Raw genomic sequence first — 23,484 nt, 5'->3', positions numbered from 1 at the left:
ATTTTTCTTTTTCCTTTTGACTTATTTCACTTACCATAACCCCTTCTAGCTTCATTCATGTTGCCACAAATGGCATGAATTTATCTTTTTTGATCGCTGAGTAGTATTCCATTGTGTGTATATACCATGCCATCTTGATGCTTTCATCTGTTTTGGGGTATTTAAGTCATTTCCCTGTCTTAGCATTATAAATAGTACTTAAGTAAACATAGGAGTGCAGAATTCCTTTCAAATTAGTGTTTTTGTGTCCTTTGAGAAAGGATCCTCCACATGGCTTTTCCTGGTAGCTGGACCAGTTTGCATTCCCATCAGCAGTGTAAGAGGGTTTGTTTTTCTCCACATCTTCACCAACATTTGTTGTTTCAGGTTTTGTTTTTTTTTTTAAATGGGTATTATCATCTTTTTTTTTTTTTTAAGATTTATTTATTCATACAGAACTGGGGTACAGGCCAGAGATGCGGAGGGTGAGAGGATTCACCAGAGATAGAGTGGGGTACAGAACAGGCAGATCTACGAAGTACACTGCTGAAGGGAGCAGCAGGCGGGTCAGGAGAGGTCTGCCACGCCATGTGGATCTCCTCTGGGGCAGGCGAGGATCGAACTCATGCAGAAGTGGCTTAAGCTTCCTTGTGCTGTGCTTTAACCTGCTGCGCCACCAGGGAGGACCCTATTCTCATCTTTTAATGTGATGGTATCTCAGTGTGGTTTTGATTTACATTTGGCTATGGGAAATTTTTTTAAGAAATCTAGTTTTCATTTTGTTGGAATTAAAGTCTAACTTTAATTGACTACTTTTGGAGTAAGTCTGAAAAAAGAATTTGGTTTCTCTCAGGTACGTAATACTTTTGAAATCTACCTTAGTACTTCTTTTGTGCCTTCATTATGCCTAATATCCTATTATCTATGCGGTATATGGTTATTTTTACTGCTTTCACTAAATTGCTAGTTCCTTGAGGGTTGAGCTAGTATCTTACTCTTCTTTATATATCAGCATATAAAAAAAGCCTGATATATAATAGCTAATGTATAGTAATTAAAGTGAAATACTTGCATACTGTTCATATGCATAGTTACACACATTTGCTTAGGGTGATGACATTAAATCTTAATTCAAAATTTTTATTTTTAATCCACATGTGTCTATGTTGCTCGAGATTATGGTCACCTATGAGAGATTGTCTTTTCTTTTTGATTAATATAACTATATCTGTGTCTCAAGAAATCTGTTGGGTTTTGGCCTTTCAAGTGTATTATACTAAAATGTGAAATGACCTATTAATAATTATTATGCCTGGGCCTCCCTGGTAGACTATGGATTAAGTCTTAGCACTATCATTGACACAGCCTGAGTTCAGTCCCAACCCAGGGAGCTAACCCACATATGGCATGGCAGACCTCTCCTGTCTTGCCCGCTACTCCCCTCAGCAATGTATTTCAGTCCATCAGACTGTTTCCCACTTTGTCTCTGGTGAATTCCCTTACCCCCTCACCTCTGGCTTGTACCCCAGGTCTTGTACACATAAATAAAATCAACCCTAAAAAAATTTTAAAACACATATTATTTCTAATTGTGACAACTCTGTAAGGAGTATTATATTTTATATAATCAGATTTTAATTTCCTTGATATCAAATGTAGATTTTCTGCTAGCTTGTATTCTCATAATAATAGTTGCCATTTATTAAACACAAATTTATTGAACTCTTGAGTACCAAGAATTTTATATCTACCTCATTTGTTATTTATAATAACATGGCAAATTAACTTATTACTACCTCCATTTTATAGATGTGGAAAGACTGAGATATAACTTGTACTAATGTTATAAGCCTATTAAGCAATTTTAATGATGGGTCCTTCATATGTGATTGTTGACTGACTTGTGTAGTTTTATCTTTCCATCTGGCCATAATGGAATAAGAAAAGACATGAGTTTGTATTTTTATGTTCTCGGTGACAGGCTTCAATCATGGGCAAGCTGCTTATCCTCATTATACTTGAGTTTCCTAGTTTGTAAAATGGAAGAATAAAGCCCAGTTCATGAGGGAATTATGCATGTTAAATTAGGTAATACAGATACAAAATAAATACTGATGTATTAACTTGCTTGATTTTGTGTTTCTTTTATCTCTCCTTTTACAGCAATATAAGCTGAATTAATAATAAATTAATACCAAAAAAAGAAAAACATTTTTTAAAGTATCATTTTTGTTGTATACATGTGATTTAATGACCTACTACATGATGACAAAATTCAGTATAATTCAGCAAAATTTTATTAAGCACTTACTATATGCTAACACATTCATAACCACATTAAAATATCTTTAGAGATACTTTTCAGATTAATTGTTATCACACTTCCTACCTAAACAGAGACCCACATGATTTTTAGGGTGTTCATATTCCTTGACTAAGTATTTAGGATTTACTTCCCACAATATTAGATAAGAAAGCAGTCACTTTTTAATTTAATGGAAAGGAATTTAAATATTTTTCTTATCACTACTTCCCCCAAATTAATAAAAGTTTTTGTGTGAGACAAATTTTTTGTTGGTTGATTAATCTCACTGTCATTCTGTAACTTGAATTTTATGTTTTGGCTTGATTTTCCTCATCATGCTCTGTTATTGAATAAAGAAAAACCTAATGGTGTTTAAATTTTATAACTCAAAACAATGATATAAAATATTGCTTTACTTTAGAAATCTTAAGTTACTCTTACCTTAGTGAAAATATATTCTGTTTGTTCATAGTAGACAAAAAGTGTTGCTAAACACTCCCAGATCATCATCCTGGTAATTTGAGACAGAAAAATTTTCTTAGAAAACAGTGATCTTTAGAATTATTTTATGTTGGTAAACCACAAACTTTATTCACTGATCTTAGGGTTTAGTGCATGATCTCTCAGTAGGACATGATAAACTAGACGGTTCTTTGAAGTCCTTTTTTTGTGTGTGGAAACATTTAAAAGTAACAACACAAATTAATAGTATGTGTTAATTTGTGTTTGCTTGTTAACAACTATATGTTTGAAGAACTGCATTTTTACTATTTAAAACAAAACCTTTTAAAAAAGAATTTAAAATCAATATTTACCTTCAGTTTATTTCATTATGTACAGTTTTTTATAGCATTAATTTTTTCCCTATGGCATCTGTGATATCCCATTGCATGCAAAAAAATATATATCCATTCCTGTGTCTTTGTATAAAATGACTTGCTTTTCCAGTAGGAACATGGTATATTTAATAAAGCTGTGGATAAGTTATACTAGCTCAGAGCCATTTTGACTACACTGAAGCAAATTAGTACTCATGTCAGTGTCCTTTCCCCTGTGACCCTACTCATACTTCAGATTAAACAGCCCCTCAGTTTAATGCAGAAGTCTAACTATATCCACTCAACTTTGAAGGATGAACTTGGTGAGCTTGCTGTTTTTGGAGAGAATGCATCTGTTGTATTTAAATAAAATATATATGTAATTTAAAAATATGACCACAAATAGTAAGTCATTATTTTCTAAAGGAATGTTTTAAAGGCATTATCCAAGTGAAATTTTAGAACCCTTCACTGGAATCTGTAAAATTATCCATACCCAAAAATTAATTTGTTTACATTTCCCATGGCAATGTAATGAAAACAGTTGGGGGTGGGGGAGTCTGCTTAGAAATTCTTGGCAAATATCTTTTACTGTATTTGTTTTGTCCTTGCTTTTGTATTCTTAGTAAATTCCTCATCATATAATTTTAAGTTAACCTACACACATATCATCATCACAATTTCTAGTATTTAAAATTCTGTTAAGTTTAAGGTTAAAAGGCTTTCATATATGCTTACTTCATGGTAAAACTCTGAAACAATGACCTAAGTATAATTTGAACCTGCTTTAATATTTTCACTACTTTTCAAACTTTCTCTAGATCATTCATGAAAATGACCTCACATATATTGGTAAAAAAAAAAAACAGCTTATCTTTCTATAGCACACTGTAATCTAGCATATTAAAAACAGTAATATGAAGCACTGAACTTAGTAACAAATATCTAAATATATATAGATATATATATTATTGATTACCGGCATAATACCAACTATATGCTTATAAACATAACAAACTTTGTTCTTTGTGTTGCCTGAAAAAATTTACTATAAAATAATAAGCACTATAGTTAAAAATATATAAATTACCAGTAGGAATAATTTTCTAAAAAAAACACTTTGAGATTTGCTCTACATTTTTCCGTAAGTAGAAACATTTTAACATTTTACTATTTTAAAAATAGAAAAAGTTTCTTCATAGCAAAATGAGTAATTAAAACACATCAAATTATTTTCCAAAGGCCAAACATTAAAATGTTCTAGGTCTTGATTTCATGATAAAAATCTTAGCATATGTCAAAATATTAGATATGTTTAAGATTCTAACAAATTTATACTCGGAACATAAATCCCACTTGCTGCGGCCTAATGTCCACACTTTTTTATTTAACTTTTTAAAATAGAATACAAATGGAATCCTTTTTCATTTATAGGCCTATGGTACATTTAAATTAATGGGAATCATAACTTTTTAGCACCACAAATATGGTATTTAAAGCTTAAGCAATGTTTCTAGATACAGAAATAGGTGGCTGAGGAAGCTGGAATAGTGGAGATTTGAAAAATTCTTTCTACAAGTTAATTTTGTTCATCACCTAAAATATGAAGACAAAGAAATATGAAAGGTTATTTTAAAATGATGGGAACAGCCAAAAATATATGTGGTAGGATAGTATTTTTTTAACTACTGTTTTAATTATATTTTACTTAACATTGAAAAACTCTGGGATGATCAATTACTTATAATGATCACAATATTACACCTATGATTATATTACTATTTAAAACTTTCTTTCACAGTTAAAAATCATACCATAATATACATTATTGTATATTATTGTATTGAAAATTGACATGGAAATATGGGCTATTAACCATTATCAAATTATGTTAAATTTAATATTTTGATTCCATTTCTTCTTATATATGAATATGCTCTTTTAATACCTAAATTTTAAGACCCTAATCTTGAGTCATCACCACAGTATAATTATGGATTTGCAAATTAATTATTCTAGGCCTTTCACATGCAAATATTCATATCAGTTTCAAACTTTAAGGAGAGAGGAAATATATCTGTTTTTATTTTAATGGCCTATATCAGTTTGGTTTCATATAATCAAATTAGCAGAATGGACATCAGAATGTCCCTGCATCACTTGGTAAAACATATCTGGTAGAGAAAACTACAGAAGAGTAGCCACTTGGGCCCAAATAGCTTTTACAATAGTTCCAAAATATAAGGGAAAGAGATATTGTTATATTAACTGTAATCACAATAGCCAAATTATGAACTACTACTAAAGACCAGTGAGTTATTTTTTTTTTTAATTTGGGAAATCATATTTCCAAGACATAAATTTAAACTTAAGGCAAGTTTCTTTACTAGCAACTCATGAAAATTGCACACTTAGAAGAAACACCAGAGTGGACTGTAATGTGATTGTGATGATTTGGTTATAAATTTAAAATTTAATATTAAAGGATATTGCAGTTTTGTTTTATATGTTAATTTTCAAAATTCATATAATTAATCTGAAAAACTAAGCCATATAAGTAAAATAAAGCTAGCATGATGCTGTTTTATCTGGTCAAGATAAAAGTATTAACAGTTTTTGAGGTAATTACCGAAGAAATATAAAGAATAGAAGTTATTGCCTCCAAAAATTTCAATGGAAATTTATAAGGCTTCCACCTATCAATTGTAGAAACTGGCAAATTATTTTAATGTTAAAAGATCAACTTATTTTTTCTTTTATAGTATTTTATACCATTTATATGTAGGATTTCTCAGTGCTCAAAAGAAATGCCTGGTATTTGGATAAGGATCAGTGATTTTTTTTAACCGACCCCCAAGCCCCTATAACTGATGTTTTTGCAGACTGGATTGTTGTTTTGTTTTGGGTATGAGGGAATAGAAAAAGACTGTGTATAGAATTATTGACTAGGCCTGTACTACAATTCTTTGACCAATAAGGATGGGGCTGGGAAAAAGAGGTAAGGTGAATTAATATCTGTGTAGTTTTAAAAACCTCTCCTCCAATCCCCCACTCCCCTCCTTGTATGCGCTGGTACCTTTGTAAGGTTCAGAAGCCATTTTAGAACTGAGCAAGCAAAATATGTGAGTGCCACTTATGCTTTTGCAGGTGCTGCAGTGGCAAGGATAACCTTTGCTCGCTTGCCTGCTGTGTTACCATTCTGTTATTTAACGCCTTTGAGGGTTACAGACAGTACAGAAAATTCCAAACCCACATCCTAACACCTGAAGCTCTTTCAGTGTACAACAGCAGATGACAAAATATTTTACTGGAACCTTATCCAGTATCCAGATTTGGGGAGTCTTTATTATTTTGAGACACCTCTGAAGATCCACACTCGATTTTCAGATCTGTTCGGGGTTAAAAAAACAGAAAGACCCCTTCTAGGTGTTTTGCGAGCCTAGCTCCACCCAGACTTCCTAAAGGCCTGAAGTTTTCGATTTTTCACCCTGAGGGTCTTTTCGAATGAACTTGCATTTCCAGACCCCGAGGCCCGGCATTTATTAAAGTGGGGGGGAAGAGGGAGGGAACTAACACCATAGAGAGACTTCCCGAACAGTCTTAAGAGGCTGAGAAGCCCGAGGAGCTTTTGCCTTCTCGCAGTTGGACGCGAGGCTCGGAGCCCGGCTGTCCTCAGCTGTCACGGGGGGTGGAGGAGGGATCGCTGGCACAGGCAACTGGGCACGGACTTGCTCCAGCCGCCGCGCGCGTCCCGCCGCCAGCTCACCTTTGCCGAGAGCCTGGCACTCACCCGCCCGCTTGCCCCAACTCCCACGTCGCCCTCCGGCCCCGGTCTTTAAGCATTAATCAAAGGAACCATCCAGTCGGATGGCCTCTGCCTCCTCGGGGACCGCTCCCTCAGGGCCAAGGGCCGGGGGACCCTGGCGGCTCCGGTTGCCCGCAGCTCCCAGGGCGCGGCGGCGGCCGGGGGACGCCAGGGCCGGCTCCCTCTTCTCCGCCCCCAGCGCCCGCCTCCTGCCCGCGGCTCGGTGCTCCCGCTCGCCTCGGCCGGCTGGGGCAGCAGCGCACACACTCACTCTTAGGGCGCCTCCAAGGTTACCCACGGGGTGGGGGCTGGGGCAGGCTCCGGCCACTGGCCTCCTCCGCTGCTGTCTATCCCCGCGGCCTTTCCGCCGCACCGGGGCGACCGGATCCAAACCCCAAAGCAGAAGGGGTTCCACAGTCGGGAGGAAAGTCAGCTGAGAGGCGGTCAGGCATCCTGGCGGGAGGCGGCCTTAGTTGGCTCTAGGTGCGGGGAGAGCAGGGTCAGGCGAGGTCGCGGCGAGGGGGGCGGGTTGCGCGCTCTGGGCCGGGTTGGCTGGGCCGGGGGCAGCGCGCGGGGGCTGCAGGCTGTAACGAGGCGCCCTGGGCCCGCTGGGGGGCTGAGACAAGCGGGCGGCCAAACCTGCAGAAGAAAGTAACTAAATAAAAGGAGACTGTTATTTAAGGCGCGGAAATTTGAAATATTTGGACAGGAAGAGAAAAGAAAAGAAACCTTAGCGAGGGAGGGAAAAGGAAAAAAAAAAAAAAAAAAAACGCGAGCTAACGGTTTTGAAACTCCCCAACCCCCACCCCGGGCTTTTCTGCGCGCCCTGAGGGAGCTCTGGGCTTCGGCTTCCTCACTAGGGAGCTGCGGTTGGAGTCTGGAGACTTTCGTGGGGACAGAAAAGATGGCTTGGGTTGGCTGTGGGACAGAGCTTTACCCCGGGTCTCTGATGGGAAGATTGTCTCCTGACTCTCACTAGGTCCCTACGTAGACCTGCGTTTTTGAACCTGCTGTGTAAAATCAAAACAGTCTCAAGAGTCCATGACAGGGACTCCCCCTTCCCCCCCCCCCGCCCCCGTAACCTTTTGATGCAGGTCGCGTAGGGCAGTCTGGAAGGCTTCGAGCACGACCCTTTCTCGCAATAGCACTGATATTCCTGCGCTTCTGGACTGCAGCTTCCATCCCCGGCAAAAGCCGAAAGCACCTTTTTGGGAACTGAGATTTCGAAACCAGTCCCGGATCACGGATTCCATAACGTTCACTTGATCAGCAAGAGAAGGGAAATTTATAATGTTACCAACCGAATTGCTCTCTCGGGACAAGAATTCTTTACCTATTTATTAGTCCCCAGCGTGGGGTGTGCGCGCGCGTGTGTGTGAGCTAATCACACCAGCGCGAGATGCGTGTTTATCAGAAAACTACTGATTCCCTACTGAAATATAAAATGCAGCTTATTTAGTGATTTGAGACCAGAACGTGGACTGAGGTCCCGTTAATACTTTCCCCTGCCCAGGTGGAAGTCCGGATCAGTTTTGCTGCGCAAATCCTGAACTTTTGAGTTTCCCAAAGGGGATACCGACTCTGTCAAGACCCGAATTTTCCAGCGCATCTGTTTAGGGTCCTCCATTCTTTCTATACCTCACCTCCTGGGGTTCTAATCATTCCATTAATTAGCAGTTGCAACTCTATTCTGCTTCTGAGTAAGTTCAGTTCCTTCCCCACTTCAGTTCTGCAAATTAGACCCCATTAAACGCAGTAGCACCATTAATTCCATCCCATACATTTCCTCATTTTCAAGTGTCTCACTGAACATTTGTCGAGGTTTTTGAGAGATTGAATAATGGTTTTTCATGTTTCCTAGAGGGGACCACATAACTCATTTCTAAAATACTTAGATTAGCAAAGTTATTTCCTGCGAAGAGCCAGAGATGTTTTAATACCTAGCAAATTTTACTCTGATGAAGAGAGATGGAGTTCCTTCTCCTTTTATTGTGTTCGACCATTTGAGAACAAAGCAACTGCAGAAGTATTTCTCTTTAGCTTTATAAACGTCCTATGCCTTTATACTTGAAATCTCTAAAGAGTAATTTTAATGTTCACTTGATGGATACTGAAAGGTTCATTATCTTACTTGAAATTCATAACCGTCCATCTTTACATTTGTTTACTTGTAACAAGGGTTGTTTTTATTTTCATTAACAGTTTTGTATTTAGAAAATATTTAGCTTACTCAAGCAGTGCAGTCTGTATATGAATTCTAGTTTTTAAATCCTTAATACACCACTTTTCCCTTTAAAACCATCTTAGCTTCCACTCTTTTCTAATTTAAAGTGTTCTAAATTTAATTCCGTGTTGCTTTCAAAAATATATTCAGTAATTTGTGGTTAGAGCTGGCCAAAATTGAAGCCTTGTTGCATTTAATTTAGGGAAGGTGAACTTTAGTGTCATATTAAAAGAGTTAAATATTTTCTCCTTTTTTTATACTATCACAGAAAATAAATTACTGAAAACCACTGACCTGCAATCATTTCAATCCTTGTTAGGGCAGGCACCAGAACAATGCCTCCAGTAAAACCTTTAAGTATTTTGTTCTTTTTTGGAGCGAGTGCAGAGAGTTTATGAATTATAAGAGGGAACTTTCACCTAAAATATTTTTGATCCTGTGGGAAATGATTAAAGTATTTATAAATCTGTAAGTAGTAACTGCATTGAAATTCTTTGGTGAAATCTCTAATTAAAATGACAGAGTAAGTAGACGCTAGAAAAAAGCTCTTGTTAATTTAACATTTCTATTTCATTTAATTTTTAAAATTTTTGGCTAAACATTCTCTAAAATATTTTATATGCCTTTACTAAAAAAAGTTTTGTGGTTATCAAATACTAGATGAGGAGTGACCTATTTACTATAAAGGCGTCTATACTTACTATGCTGTGGTCCTTAAATTAGTTATGACCCTTGGCATAACTTCTCATAAAAATACATGCCATTCATAGATTTTTTTTCTTTTAGGGGATAAGTTTTTTTCTTTTAGGGGATAAGTGATATTTGCATTATACTTTAATACTTAGGACTCTGTATTTTTACATTTCTAGTATTTAGGGGAAAAAGTATTATACTTTGAGAAACTTTGAGGTATATAAACAAGTGTTTCAGTTTGAGTTTTTTTTTTTTCAAATCAACTATTGGGAAGCAATGTTAAGGTGGTGTTTTTGTTAAAAGTGGCTTTTAGAGCAAAATAGATATTTTCATAGTTTTACTTACTGAAATCTGCCTTTCAGCTATTCAGTTTTGAGAAAAAAGGTAAGATTAAACATTAGGATAAATTCACTGAAATAATTTCAAATTTTATCTTCAAAAAAATTTGTTTAAGCATGCATGCTCGTCACCAAGTAAAATCTCTATGGAGAGGCATGAGAAGAAGAAAAAGATAACTGAAACATCAATTGACTATATCTACTGTTGTAGTTGGTCTGTTTTTCTAATGTCAAGGCTTAAAACATGAACTTTTAGTATGGTTTTCCCTAGCAGATGGTAAGTTGTATGGAGGGTAATAGAGGCATGGAGATCACAGAAAAACATTGTCCTGTTTTAAAAAGTGTTTTAATTAGGCAAAAGAAACATCAGGACAAACCATTTGAAAAACAAAGTCTCCAAGTTGGGTACTGAGACTGGCAAAGGGAGAAAGAAGAAAAAAAGTCAAGAAACGATAAAATATTCAGAAGAAAGCCAAAAACTATTCGCAATTACATGTTAGAACTCAGGATTTTGCTGGTGAAAATAATGTCGCTTAAATATAGTCATAAACCTGTAGTTAAGATTTCCACTTAGCAGTTTCAGAAGATTTAACTAGATGCTTAAAATATGACAAAACTGAATTTTAACAAATGATATTAAAGATAGGATAGGTAATCAATGACTGACAAAATATTAGGCAGTGTGGGAGAGCCCTCCCCACATTCACTGCAGATTCGTAGCTCCCTCTGCCCGGTTTCCCTCCATCAAACTAACGACCTCGTTCCTCCTGTACAGCCTGGCCAAGTCACAGGCGGTATCCCCCTTATGGTTCCGATGCCCCACGTTGCTGGCCGTGTGCTTCACAAGGAACTCAACCACGGGGAGGTGGCCTTCTTTGGCAGCCAAATGCAAGGGCAGGTTCCCTTCATTATCCTGGATGTTAACATCAGCTTGAAACTCCAGCAAAGTCTGTAAAGTGTCCAGGAAACCTGCTCTGGCTGCATCATGAATGACAGCGAAACCAGTTCGGTCTTTCAAATCGGGATTAGCACCGCTCAGTAGTAGTTTCCTGGCGATTTCGGGATTTCCGAGTTTCATAACCTAGAAAAGAGGAAAAAATGGTAGAATCCTTCAAGTGTGCCTGCTCCAAAAATAGTTTAAAATATCCACCTCTCCAATTTATGTAATTTTTGTTTTGGTGATGAGATGCTGGACAAGGATCCACATGATGGTGTTTGACCAGTTCAGTTTTAGGAAAGAAAGTAGTAGTGTGTGAAAGTAGAAGAAACCTAAAACTTGAGGTTCTATGATGGAATATCTTAAATTGAACCAAAAAGTAGGATAAGTTGATCAATAACTAGAACTAGTTCAACTTGGGTCACATTCACTGACAATTTAGTTCTCTACCGCCAATGAAAAGCGGTGTAATTTTATGAAAATATTAAAAGAAACGGAATTTAAGATTTTAAACAAGTCTCCTTCTGTTTGCTTGTTCGTGCACATAAAGTGTTCATGAACATTTTATTAATTTTGGAAATTCAGATGTGGGTAATATTTATTTCCTACAAAGATACTGAAAAGAAATAGGAGAAACAATGAGTTTCTTTAAATCCCCAAAGAAGTGTCCCACACATCAGACTCCATCACCTGTATTAAAAAGATCAAAAATCTAGACCTAATATTTTCTTAAACTGTTAATTCTCACAAGTTCTCTGAGTAGGTATAGCTCCAAATTCCCAAATGTTTTGTTAATTTTTTTTCTTTGCAAGTTATTTCATATTCGCTACTTGGTCAATTCAGTGTTTAGACTCCTTCACTTGAAATTTTAAAATGTACTGATTATTAAGGTGTTAAGTAAGCAACAACAGTGTTCTGCATTTCTGATGTAAACTAAGTTTACAATATGCTGTATATTAAATAGGAATGATTGCACAGCAGTTATTCTCACAAAGAATGAAGCAGTCATCCTATTATGTTATTCTTAAAGTTCTAGCTAGCTTTCTGATTTTCAAATAAGCAAAAAAGAGAAAATATGACACTTAATGGTATTTTGGAACATCGAAGCTTTGACTTGTGTTTTGAGCCCATTTAATAATCAATTGATGATCTCATCTTACTTCCTTTTGCAGTTAGTATCAGGCATTTAGGAATAGCTATTTGTAAACTGCCAAAATTTTAAAGGCCAGAATGTGGTATTAAGAATCACTATCAACATACAGATAATTCACATGGCAAAGACTTAGCCACTGTTATTTGAACATATTTCACTCTAGTAAGTCTCTATTAGGGTCTCATAATTACAAAATATTTTGTAGAACAGCATGAAATTATGAGGTGCATATCATTTAGCCATCAAAATTATAGTCTTAATAACATTTCAGAAAATTTCAGCATTTTAAATGGTTTCATTTATATTTAGGCATATTCATAATAATCCAAATTTATAATAAATAGGTTACATAGTAGACGCTCAATATTTGTGAAACTAAGTGATAAGCCATTGAAAAATATATACAATGTTTATCCATTTCTTTCAAATTTTTGTTTTTTAAAAATGACTAAGAAACATAGTAAAATACACTTACAATGAATATTTTGTAAATGCAAACTATATAGATTAATGAGATACTAAGCTTCCCTGTTGATAAAACCCTGCTGACTTTTAGTTCTTCCTTTAGGGTAGTGATAAAAATGATAACATAGTTTATTTTTCAAGAACTTAAATGAAACATACTTTTTGGTTATTACAAATTAACACAATCTACAATCATTTTTGCCACAACTGCCTCCAAAGATTTAAACACATTGACGACCTAGAATAGGAAAAATAAGCATCAGACACCTTGGATCCTTGTAAAGCTTTTGCACGATTAAGGCCTCTGGTATTATCCTGATTAAAAAGCTTACACTAGAAAAGTGGGGAAGGTTTTTGCAACTGAGTTAAATAAATATAATTACAGAATAAATTTTGTCATCTTTCACCGAAAATAATAGTAATATTGGAAACTGTTTTGAAGAAAGTTCTTGTGTTATGACAAATTTCAGAGTCAGGAGTATACATACTGAAAATAAGCCTTGAGACTACTGTTTGTGTTTCACTACATGTGCTAGGACTAAGCCACAATAATTGGGTGTTAGTATCTTGGTTAAGTGTGTTTCATATAAACAAGGTTGCAGAATTGTATTAAAAATGTCAAAAAATTTTTCCAGTACTAATCTCTCAATCTTCCTGTTCGTCAAAAGTCCAGTAACGTCATACTGAACATGGGTTAGCTAGTCCATTCTTAGTGAGATTCATATAATATTTTGAGTTTTCAACAGGAAACTTTTCAATATATTAAATTTGTGGCTTTACTATCATCACCAAACCTGTTAAAAACTACTATGTGGAAAAAAGAAGAAAAAAACTTCCCTACTTAAACCACCTGAAGATAAATAATTTAGTATCTATTTAGTATTTATAAGCTTCCTGAATTCTGAAATTTTTGCAAGGTCAGTATATTTTGATTTAAAATGTACAGACTTTATGGACATCTTCTGTTAGTAGTATTTCTCTGTCACTTAATTTTCTAATTCTTGCAACAAAACAAAGCACACCCAAAACCCCTCTCCCTAATGGATTTTCTGAAACAACTGCCAGAATTGCACTTCTAAATAATAGTTCCTAAGAATATCATCAGAACTCTAATAAGGCAACCATTTGAGACTATTTTGACATTTTTCTGTTTCTAAGTATTTAAACTAGTTACATGATAACATTTAGAGGAGGAAAACTTTATCAGGTAGAATACTTGGCAGCTGGTTATTGTTTCATTTGTTGCTTGTAAATCTAATTACTGAAAATTAGAACATACCACGGCATGACCGCAGAGACAAAAACACTACGAGCTGAGCTCTGATTAAAAAATTCAACTTTTTATTCCTCCTCAGTCTTGAATGGGTGGATGGTATTACATTAACTGTGAAATGTACATCCTGTCCCCGTGCCCAGGCCACCCATTCCAAACAAGGAAAGGTCGTTTGTCAAAACTTGAAGCATTTGAAGGAAAAACACCCTCACCAGTAGTCAAGAAAATTAACGTTAAAGTCAATTATTGAAGCAAAGTACGGAAACCACTAATAGTAGTGGGTTTACTTCAAATAATAATCATAATAATGTGTTTACAGAGCTGTCTGCAAAATACAAAACAAAACAAAACTCGGCGCTGCTAAGGCTACTTAAACAACCCCACCGTCACAAAAACATTCCAAAAATTAAGACCAAACCTGGAACTCACTTGATATCAAGGATGTTAGTGGATTTGACGAGTTCACACAAAGTACGTCATTTTTGGGAGTTGGATCCACTTAAAGATATAAAATATGGCAACCAACTAGATTGAAAGACAGTGCAATTTTGTACCCCTAAAAGCTTAAAAGCTGTTATTCTAGAAATCTAGGTCACGTAGGCAACATTGTTGACCTGTTTTCCCCACCTCTCTGGATACCAACCTGCAGCGCAGTCCTTCCAAATCCATTTTGTGCATTGACGTTTACATTATTTTGCAACAAACTATTGAGTTGCTCTAGGTCCCCCCTGGCAGCTGCGGACGCCAACTCGTTCCCCCAAGGCTCGGCCATTCTTTAGGGTCCTGACGATCGGGAAAAGATGAATTAGTTGTTTTTCTTTTTCCCCTTTCCTTTCCTCCTAACCAGGCTGCATGATGGCATCGGAGACTGACAGAAGGACTGGGATGGTTAATCTGGAGTAGAGCTTGGTAGTAAATACTAGTAAGATCTGCCTGCCAAAAGCCCGCCCCCTCGGTTCACACGTGATTATTCAGCAAAACCGAGCCATTGGAGAGGGGCTCCGCTCCTCGCTTTTTAGCTTAACCCCTATGAAGATTTCTAGTGATTAACAGAGAGACACCGAAACACGCATATATTCCTGGCAAATGACTCTGGACTTAAAATGTAGGCAGAGTTGACACCTACCTACACTTCAGATCTGTGAGGAGTGTGCAGAGACTTAAGGGACTACATCAGCGCAGAAAACACCGCAAAAGAAAAGACACTGGGGGGTCGGGGGGGGTGGAGAAGAAAAGGCATTAACCCACCCTTGTTCACGGTGGTGACATGAGCCGCGAGAGCCAAAACTGGAGGGGCAGGTCCTCGGAGGGGCTCGGTCTCCATCCGTCTCGCCGAAAGGGGTAGTCCTGAGTCCTCCGCTACCGGGAGAGCGCCGCGATGGCTGGATGCTGACGTGCTCCGGAGAGTTAAAGAAGATCTCAGAAGGCAAACAGGAGTAGCAGTTCCGTGGCCCGCAAGTTACAGGTCTTCACGACTCCTTGGTGGCCTCGGCTTCTCTTGGAGGAGCCTGCAGTTGCGTCCCGGCCCAGCCGCGGGCTAACGCCGCGCGGGAAGGTGCCGGAGCCCGCCCGCCCGCCTGCCGCAGCCCCGCCGAGCCTCAGAGGCCGTGGGAGCCAGGCTCCGCTCGCGGCTCCGGAGACGGCCGGGCGCTCGGCGGGCCCTCGGCAAGCCGGTCATGCCGGCCCCACCGGGTCCCGGGACTCTCAGCAGCGGGTGGAAGCGGGAGAACGCTGCGGGAAGCGTCTAAGGGGCCGGGATTGCTGGGGCAGCTGGCCGCAGCATCACGGCTGCACTGGGCAGCCCACCGGTAACTTCCCGCCTAGGACCAAGCCAGTCCAGATTTCCTACTGTAGACGCTCATGGAACTGCCGTCGCTGTTTTTTCCTTCCTTTCCCGGTTTTCTGGGGGGCTCTCCAGCGATCTGGGTGATCCTGGGATGCGCAGGCCAAGCTCTGAGTTTGGGGAGCTGCTACGATCCCCGGGCGCAGCCAGTCCCGCCTTCCTCTCGGCGAGAGCCCGGCAGCTTGGCGTCCGGTGCCACTTTGCCAACGTCTCCCGGCCCCCCGGCCTGTGCCCCCAGACTGTGACGCCTACAGGGCAGCGGCCGCCAGTCTTCAGAGCCCGGGAGCTGAGCTGGGCAGCGCTGCTTCCTTCCCGGCGCAGCGATCCCAATGACAGTTTCTTTTGTAGCTGGTCCCCCTCAAATCGCCGGTCTGGGCTCCCTTCACCCCCACAGACAGTTGCGCGTCGTCCCCTCTTTCTGCTCTTTTCCTTCTTTCCCTCTCTCGCTTCTTTTTTCGCCCAAACAATTGCTGCTTCTGTTGCCGCTGCAAAGACGGTGCCGGTTCCTTCTCCCTTTTTTCCGACCTCATCAGCTTTTTTTGAAAAGAAAAAAATTGAGCGCTTTTTGAGTTGAAAAACCCGCCCCCATTTTAACGGCAGAGTTTTAAGGAGGCTCCGCGGAGTTGCAGCTCCGCGGGAGCGGGAAGGCCGGGCGCCGCCCACGCCCCGCCCCCCGCCCTGGTGGCGCTAGTGCTCGCCGCCCGGCTCGCTCCGCCCCCCGACTCCGCGCCCTTTCCTCCCGCCTCCAGGCTCTCCGCCTCCTTCTCTCGGTCTCTCGCTCCGGCTTCCACCCACCAGCCCCGCGGCCAGGCCCCAGCTGGAGCGGCGTTTAGCTCCGCGGAGCCCGGCTCGGCCTCCTCCGGCTGGCGGGCGGGATAGAGTGTGCAGTGTGAAACCTGGCGGGGGCGAGCGTGGGGAGGAAAGAGGCCGGTGCTTGAAGGATGCAACGAGCCTCAGGGCCTTAAAAACTCCGCGGCGCGGGGGTGCTGGAAGGCACTGTGAGAACTGGCGCGAAGCGAGTTCTCCACCGGTCCCGGCGGGGCAGGCCGGCCGCAGCTACGCTCCCCTGTCGGTCTCTCGAAGTTCGGGCCGCCAGGCCTAGGGTTACCGCCTCCTCTGGGGCGCGCGCAGTGAAAACTCGGCCTCCTTCGCTCAGCCCCGGGCCTCTGCCTAGCACCTGCCAGATGAACGCTGAGGGCCACGGAGGGCAGTGATGGTCATGGGGTGGAGGGAGAGATGGGAGCTGACAGCAACAGGGCTCAGGAAAAGCTAGTCTTTACAGACAGTTTTAAAAGGAAAACTTAAGGACATGGTGTAGGTATGCAGTCATAATCCTGAAGCCTTACTATTCCAGGAACTCCAAAGTGAAATACTCCATTTCTTTGGGGGGAAAGAAGAAAAGCAATTAACTCTAAAGCAAAATTTAAAATAAGTCTTGGGGAGGATTTTGTAATCAGGCTATTTCTTTATTGCCAAACTTCTCTATTAATTACTGGGGGCTTTTGGGGGGGTGTTGGTGGAAAGGGGTGATCTAAATATAAAGTGATAGTTTTTTAATCGTTTGTTTCAATCACCCCAGATACTACTTCTCTCCACTTTTATCTTCCCCTTTTACTTGTGTGACATTTACTGCAGCTTTATATATTTTACTCTTAAAAATGCTAACAGGTTCCATGATGCACCCAATAGTCAAAATGAAACCAAACCAAAAAATGACAAGAGGTCTAAGTAGGACTGTCCTCTAGCAAGCAACTCCTCAAGCAACATCTGGGCCCAGCTCCTTGAAGTCTACTGGGACACTAACAACGAAATACACTAGAAACATCTGGATAATCATCTAGCAACACATTGGCTGGTAAGTTGAAGAAGAATGAACCTGACAAAAATCTGGCAATATAGCTGAATTCTTGAGGATTTTTTTTTAGACATTGCACATGTTAAAGGAACTGTGAATCCAGTGTGAACCACAACACAAGAAATTAATTCCTGCCTTTTGTACATATATTTAGACAGCATATAGAATTTTTAGGATTCCATTATACTAGTAAGTACCCTAAGTGGTATAATTTACTTTTGATTATTCTGGGAACTTACTGTGTAATCTTTTAGTGTAGCTGGAGGGCATGCTAGAGTAGCACTGTTGACTGATAAAAGATACTGGCATTAGTCCAATTTATGAGACAGGCTTTCTAGCATTTATTATGGTTTCTTGGTATGAAGAGATACTATACTGAAGAAGAATCTTGAACTGTTTTATGTAAAGTGTATGTATACATGTGTTATAATTTTTATGAAACAAAGTATTTTTTGATGAATAATTGAATCCAACCATAAAACCTCTATAACATTGATGAATAATGTAAATGAAATTTATGATAATTTAAGAAGCACACAGATCTGTATTAAAATTTCTGGAGCACTTAAGCACTGAAAAGATTTTGATGTGCTTCCATCCCATCTAATATATAAATTAAAATAATACAAAATTGAAAATAAGTCTAAAGAAGCCCAATAAAGTTCAGATTTTCCCTATCATGATTACTTAAGTACTTTTGCTGAAATTTTAAATTCTTTAGGAAGTTTTTTTGTTGCCCTGACTTTGCTGGTGTCCAAAAGCATATGCTTAGTTTGTATAAAGCAGAAGTGGCAGCACAGAGGATATAGTCTTAGTTCAGAATACACAACCACACACTAACAAATACCCCTAATGAAAATCTAATATTTTCTAAGTGCTAATTCACTGAAGTAGATCCAAAGATGAGTCTGCCCTTAGCATTACATTACATTCTAGCACAGTGTACAAGAAAGATTCATAACTAAGCAGCACTTAAACTATATTGAAAGTAGTGGTTTTTCTTTCAGCTTAGTAATGACATCTCTCAAATACTGAAATAGGAACTTTGTAGTAAAATACTATCGCGTCTTGGCCTTTGGCTAAGATCAAGAGTATAGTTGAACACTAAGTACAACAGGCATGGAGATCTTTTTCTTTTCCAACATTTAACACTGAGTTAAAGGGCTTATAGAAATACAATTTAATCAAATCACTTGTGCTTTTCTCTCATTGACTTAAGTATGTAGAGTTTCTGAATGATCAACTTATGATAATGTATATTTGGTGTTTATAATTTCTTTACCTTGTCTCAAAGTCTTCCTCTTTCCTGTGTTTATAGATCCAACAGAGGTGAAGAACAGATGGGTAGATCCAAGGGATTTTGGTAGTGGCATCAGCATTTCACTTCTAAGATTCAGCTCCTTTTTTCATATTTGTACTCATACAACTTAGGAAATCTTTTTGTAAAATAAGAATGGCCAGCAAGCAACTCAAAAGTTTAAGTATAGTAGCAGCAATTAATATTTGCATAATTTTATGTTTATAAAGTATAAAGTATGCATTTTAAAATCTTTACAACAACTCTGTGAGGTAAATATGATAATTATTTCCATTTTTTCAGGTAAAAGAATTGAGGCTTATAATAGTGATGTGACTTAAAGCCAGTACATGGTGGATATAGGATTTGTACTTAGATTTTGGGGTCCCAAATCTTACACCTTACTTATGAGTTGTGTATTTAAAAAAAAAAAAGAGTCCCATATAAAGCACTTAACTCTTAAGGAACATTAAATCATTAGATAAAATATAGTTTTGATTACTTAAGTGTGGCTCTAACACTATAGTAGCATTAATCTTCTTATGAATTACCTTATGAATAGTAGTAATAATAAGCATGATTATTAATCAAACTTAACACCATCAATAATACATATTGATGTCAGGTGCTCATGATATGATATGTGATGAGGACATACCTCCTTGGAATGTTGTTCCTCCAAATTTGTAAATTCAATATAATTCTGGAAAACTTTAGACAAATCAAATCGAGGGATATTTTATAAGCTGCCTCATCACTATTCTTCAAAAATGCCACGATCAAGAAACTATAACTGATTGGAAGAGACTAAGGAAATGCAGCTACTAAATGCAATAATGTAATGTAATGTTCTGGAATAAATCTGAAAGAGAAAAGGGACATTAATTAAATACAGACTCTGTAGAATATAATTAATAGCATCTATCAATGTTAATTTCTTAGTTTTCATAGCCATACCATGGTTGTAAAAGAGGGTAACATTAGTGGAAGCTAGAGTAAAGGTAAATAAGTACATTTTATACTATCTTTACAAATATTCTGTAAATCTAAAAGTATTTCAAGTAAGAATTTAGCAAATTAACTACAAGTAAGCTTTATTTTATGTTTGAAAAAGATGAAGTAAAAAAATGTTCTTTAGAAAAATAAGATCAAAGAACATGGAGATTCTAGATTCTGAGCCTTATGTGGTTACATAGACCCATTATATATCAAGTCCCACAAACCAACTTAACATTCTCACAAACCCTCACTTTCAAAGGAAGGTTAACTTAGTTTTTCAAAATGTATCTTTCTGTAATAACCTTTAAAAAAATCTGTATATTTGAATTGAACTAAGCTCCATGAGTTAATATAATTAATCCAGCTATAGATTAATTGGACTGCATAGATTAAAGTGAATTTTCTTTACTTATGCTTATGCACAGAGAATATACATTTTATTCTCTCATTTAAAACACTAAAATGTAATTGCTTCTCTTAATCCAGCTATAGATTAAGTGGACTGCATAGATTAAAGTGAATTTTCTTTACTTATGCTTATGCACAGAGAATATACATTTTAATCTCTCATTTAAAACACTAAAATGTAATTGCTTCTCTTAAGGAATTCTGAGGACACGAAATATTTTTTTCTTTTAATTCAGTATATCATTAATTTCTCTGGATACTATATATTCGACCGTGAATTGGCAGGCATAGGGAGAAAATGTACAAACGTTACAGTCAGGATGGAAAATTACAGGGAGGCAATAGAGTAAGTGAAAAACGCATTATTTTTGACCTAACCTTGAATTAACTAGGTTTTTCAATTTGTATAACTTTAGGGGAAATTCTTAACCTCTTAAAGCAGTTTTTAAAATGTTCTGGAGGGCCTCCCTGGTGGTCCAGGGATTAAAGTCAGTTCTATCAAGCTATTGCTAGCCCTTGTAGCACAAGTTGGATCCTTGGCCAGAGAGCTAACCTACATGGTCCAGACCGCTCCTGTCTAGAGAGCTAACCTACATGGTCCAGACCGCTCCTGTCTTGCCCACTGCTCCCCTCAGCAGTGTCTTTCGGTAGATCTGCCTAGTTTGCTCTCATTCTGTCTCTGATGAGTCCTGTCACCCTTTTACCTCTGGCCTACCCAGTTCTTGTATGCATAATAAGTCAATTAAAAAAATTCCATAAAAGTCTCTTTAAGAATTAAATGAGGTAAGTAAAGTATCTGTACATACTAGCCACCTAGTAACAATTAATAAATTCAAAAGTACTGGCTTTTATATACCTAATATTTTACTACATATTAATGATGGTGAATATAAAGATATATATTATCAAATGGCATAATCTCAAAGAGTTTTCAATTTATGGGGATAGAGTAAAACGTGCATACATGAAAAAATTAAAGAAAATGCATAGAATTTATCAGAGCATTAAATTGTGTTGTAAGATAGTACAGGCAGAGATTAGAAGAATCCTTATTGGTATAAATTTTATGAGAGCTGTGGCCCTGAGACAAGCACTTAGGGTTAGTAGATAGGGTAACAGTAATTAATATGTTTAGGGCGCTTTAAGGTTTCTGAGGAGTTTCCACAAGCACTATTATCAACCAATATTCACAATCATCAGTTATATAAGCTCCATTTTATAAAGAAACTGGGGTTCAGAGAGGTTTTGATGACAGGCTCAAGCCTAGTAATGCTGATTATGAAGTCTAAGCTGTTTTTGTAAACATTTTACATTTCCTTAGTTGTTTTTCTTATCACCTTTGTCATGTCAGAAGCTGAAGCCAGAGAAAATAAGTGACCCATCCAAGTTCCTTATTTAATTAGTTGGAAAAGCAACACTAGAAACCGTATGCCTGAATGCCTACGGTATTCCTCCCGTCTTTTTATATTACATACTGATTTCATTTCTGGATAAAGAGAAGTCAAGGGAGAATGGGAGAAGCACTAGATTTGAATGGGCTCTGAGGTATAAACATCTTGTCACAGAGAAAAACATCAGGTTTTTAGGGCTGCACTAATTCTGGCCATGTAACCTGCCTTGTGCTAAAGATGTCATCTGTGAATGAGACTGAATTTCCAAAATTAAATTGCTCGTGTTGTGCTTTACTTCTTGGTTCACAGTTGTACTATATTTTGGAATATTTCCTTAAGAAAGACGACTAAGACTCTTTAATTCACATGACCATAGAGAATTCTATTCTTTATCTAGCTATTTCAGGTTTAAATAGATCATCACATGAGAGTTGTAGGCCACTCTGTTCATTTAGAGAAAACAGATCTTTAGAACACCATAGTGCTCTTCTTTGTGTTCAGAATACAAAGACCTAGATCTTAATACAATGTGATTCATTAGTTTTTTTTTAACCCTACAACAAAACAAAAACAAAAATCAGGAATTTTCCATCACCTTAGGCTTTCAGAATTTTACATATTTTCTGTGGCAACCAAATGATCTACTACGACCCAGAAGATGCTTTGTTTTTCAAGTCAAAGTTGAACAGGTTGAACATGTTCCATTGTCACACTTCCTCTAGCCAGGATTCAATTACAAGTTGTCACTTCATTGTACACAGTCTTTGGATACTGGCTCAAAGCCTGTCAACTTCTGGCCATAAGTTGAAACTTTTAGCAATTGATAAATATTCCAATAACATTTTCTTCAGCTCTGAAAGTACTTTAAATAGACAAACTGTATTCAAAGCTGGTCTCAAGCTGTTTGCAAGATGTTTCAGCTCTAAATAACAAATGTGTAATGATACACGCAATTATAAAGATAATAAAGGTGATTATCATAATTGGAGTCGTATATTTCTTAGCTGCCGTGTCTCCTACGTTTACCACGGGAACCTGGTTACCTCTGTATTACTGAGGATGCAGGGTGTGATTGTGTGTAAGAGGGATTTGACTGGTTCAGCCTATGAGACTGTATGAGTTGTATTTTGGAGAAACTGTTAGAAAGAAATGTACATTTTGAAAAGCTCTAACATGGGTTTGAGTGTGTTGAGTTGGTTTGTGAGGCTTGATGAGTATGTGTGTGACGAAGTAACCACGCAAGGCGCAGTATCTGGTCCTCGCCCCAGCCAGCGGGAGGCAGTAACCCCGGCTTTTGCTTACATCAAAACCGGAATAACCTGTAGTGGGACTTCAAGCTCCCGCAGTAGCAGGCTGACGTCTCCGCGGGCGGCACGCAGATCCCCGCCGGGTAGTCGCGCGCCCAGCGCTTGACAGGAGTGCAGTCACGTGGCAGCCGCAAAGCAACGCTTTGCGACCTCGATGACAGGCAAAATGTGCGACAGCCGCGGCGCTGGCCAACCAGGGGCAGAGGCGGCGGCCGGGGAGGAAGCGGAGGAGGCGGAGGCGGCCGTGGCTTTCGCCCGCCTGCTGGTTCGCTCGGTTTCCCCGCCCCCGCCGGTCTCGCCGCCACTGAAGGGAGCCGGGTGCGCGCTGTCGCAACCTGCCCTCACCCTGGCCGGCGACAGTAAGATCCAGCCCGCATCCATACCAACCTCCCAG

General features: G+C 38.7%; 1 protein-coding gene across 1 annotated transcript; it reads right to left on the bottom strand.

Annotated features, from left to right (window-relative positions):
• Positions 1–10,489: 10,489 nt before the first annotated feature.
• On the bottom strand, positions 10,490–16,381 carry CDKN2C (cyclin-dependent kinase inhibitor 2C (p18, inhibits CDK4)). Its single transcript, XM_004678991.2, has 3 exons — positions 15,239–16,381; positions 14,634–14,773; positions 10,490–11,243 (listed from the first exon to the last, which is right to left on the bottom strand). The coding sequence occupies exons 2-3, from the start codon at positions 14,760–14,762 to the stop codon at positions 10,866–10,868; spliced, it is 507 nt and encodes a 168-aa protein (XP_004679048.1). The 5' UTR covers positions 14,763–14,773; positions 15,239–16,381; the 3' UTR covers positions 10,490–10,865.
• Positions 16,382–23,484: the final 7,103 nt, after the last annotated feature.

Source organism: Condylura cristata, unplaced genomic scaffold, assembly GCF_000260355.1.
Source record: "Condylura cristata isolate star-nosed mole 26May11 unplaced genomic scaffold, ConCri1.0 scaffold00008, whole genome shotgun sequence".
Classification (NCBI taxonomy): Eukaryota; Metazoa; Chordata; class Mammalia; order Eulipotyphla; family Talpidae; genus Condylura; species Condylura cristata.
Note: the sequence above shows the minus strand (reverse complement) of the source record. Positions and strands in the feature narration are given on the sequence as shown.

Excerpts from the sequence above, each read along its gene's own strand:
- CDKN2C (XM_004678991.2), bottom strand. The coding sequence starts at position 14,762 with ATGGCCGAGCCTTGGGGGAACGAGTTGGCGTCCGCAGCTGCCAGGGGG. Across the intron at positions 11,244-14,633 it reads TTGGAAGGACTGCGCTGCAG|GTTATGAAACTCGGAAATCC; the intron begins GTTGGTATCCAG and ends CCTCTTTTCTAG.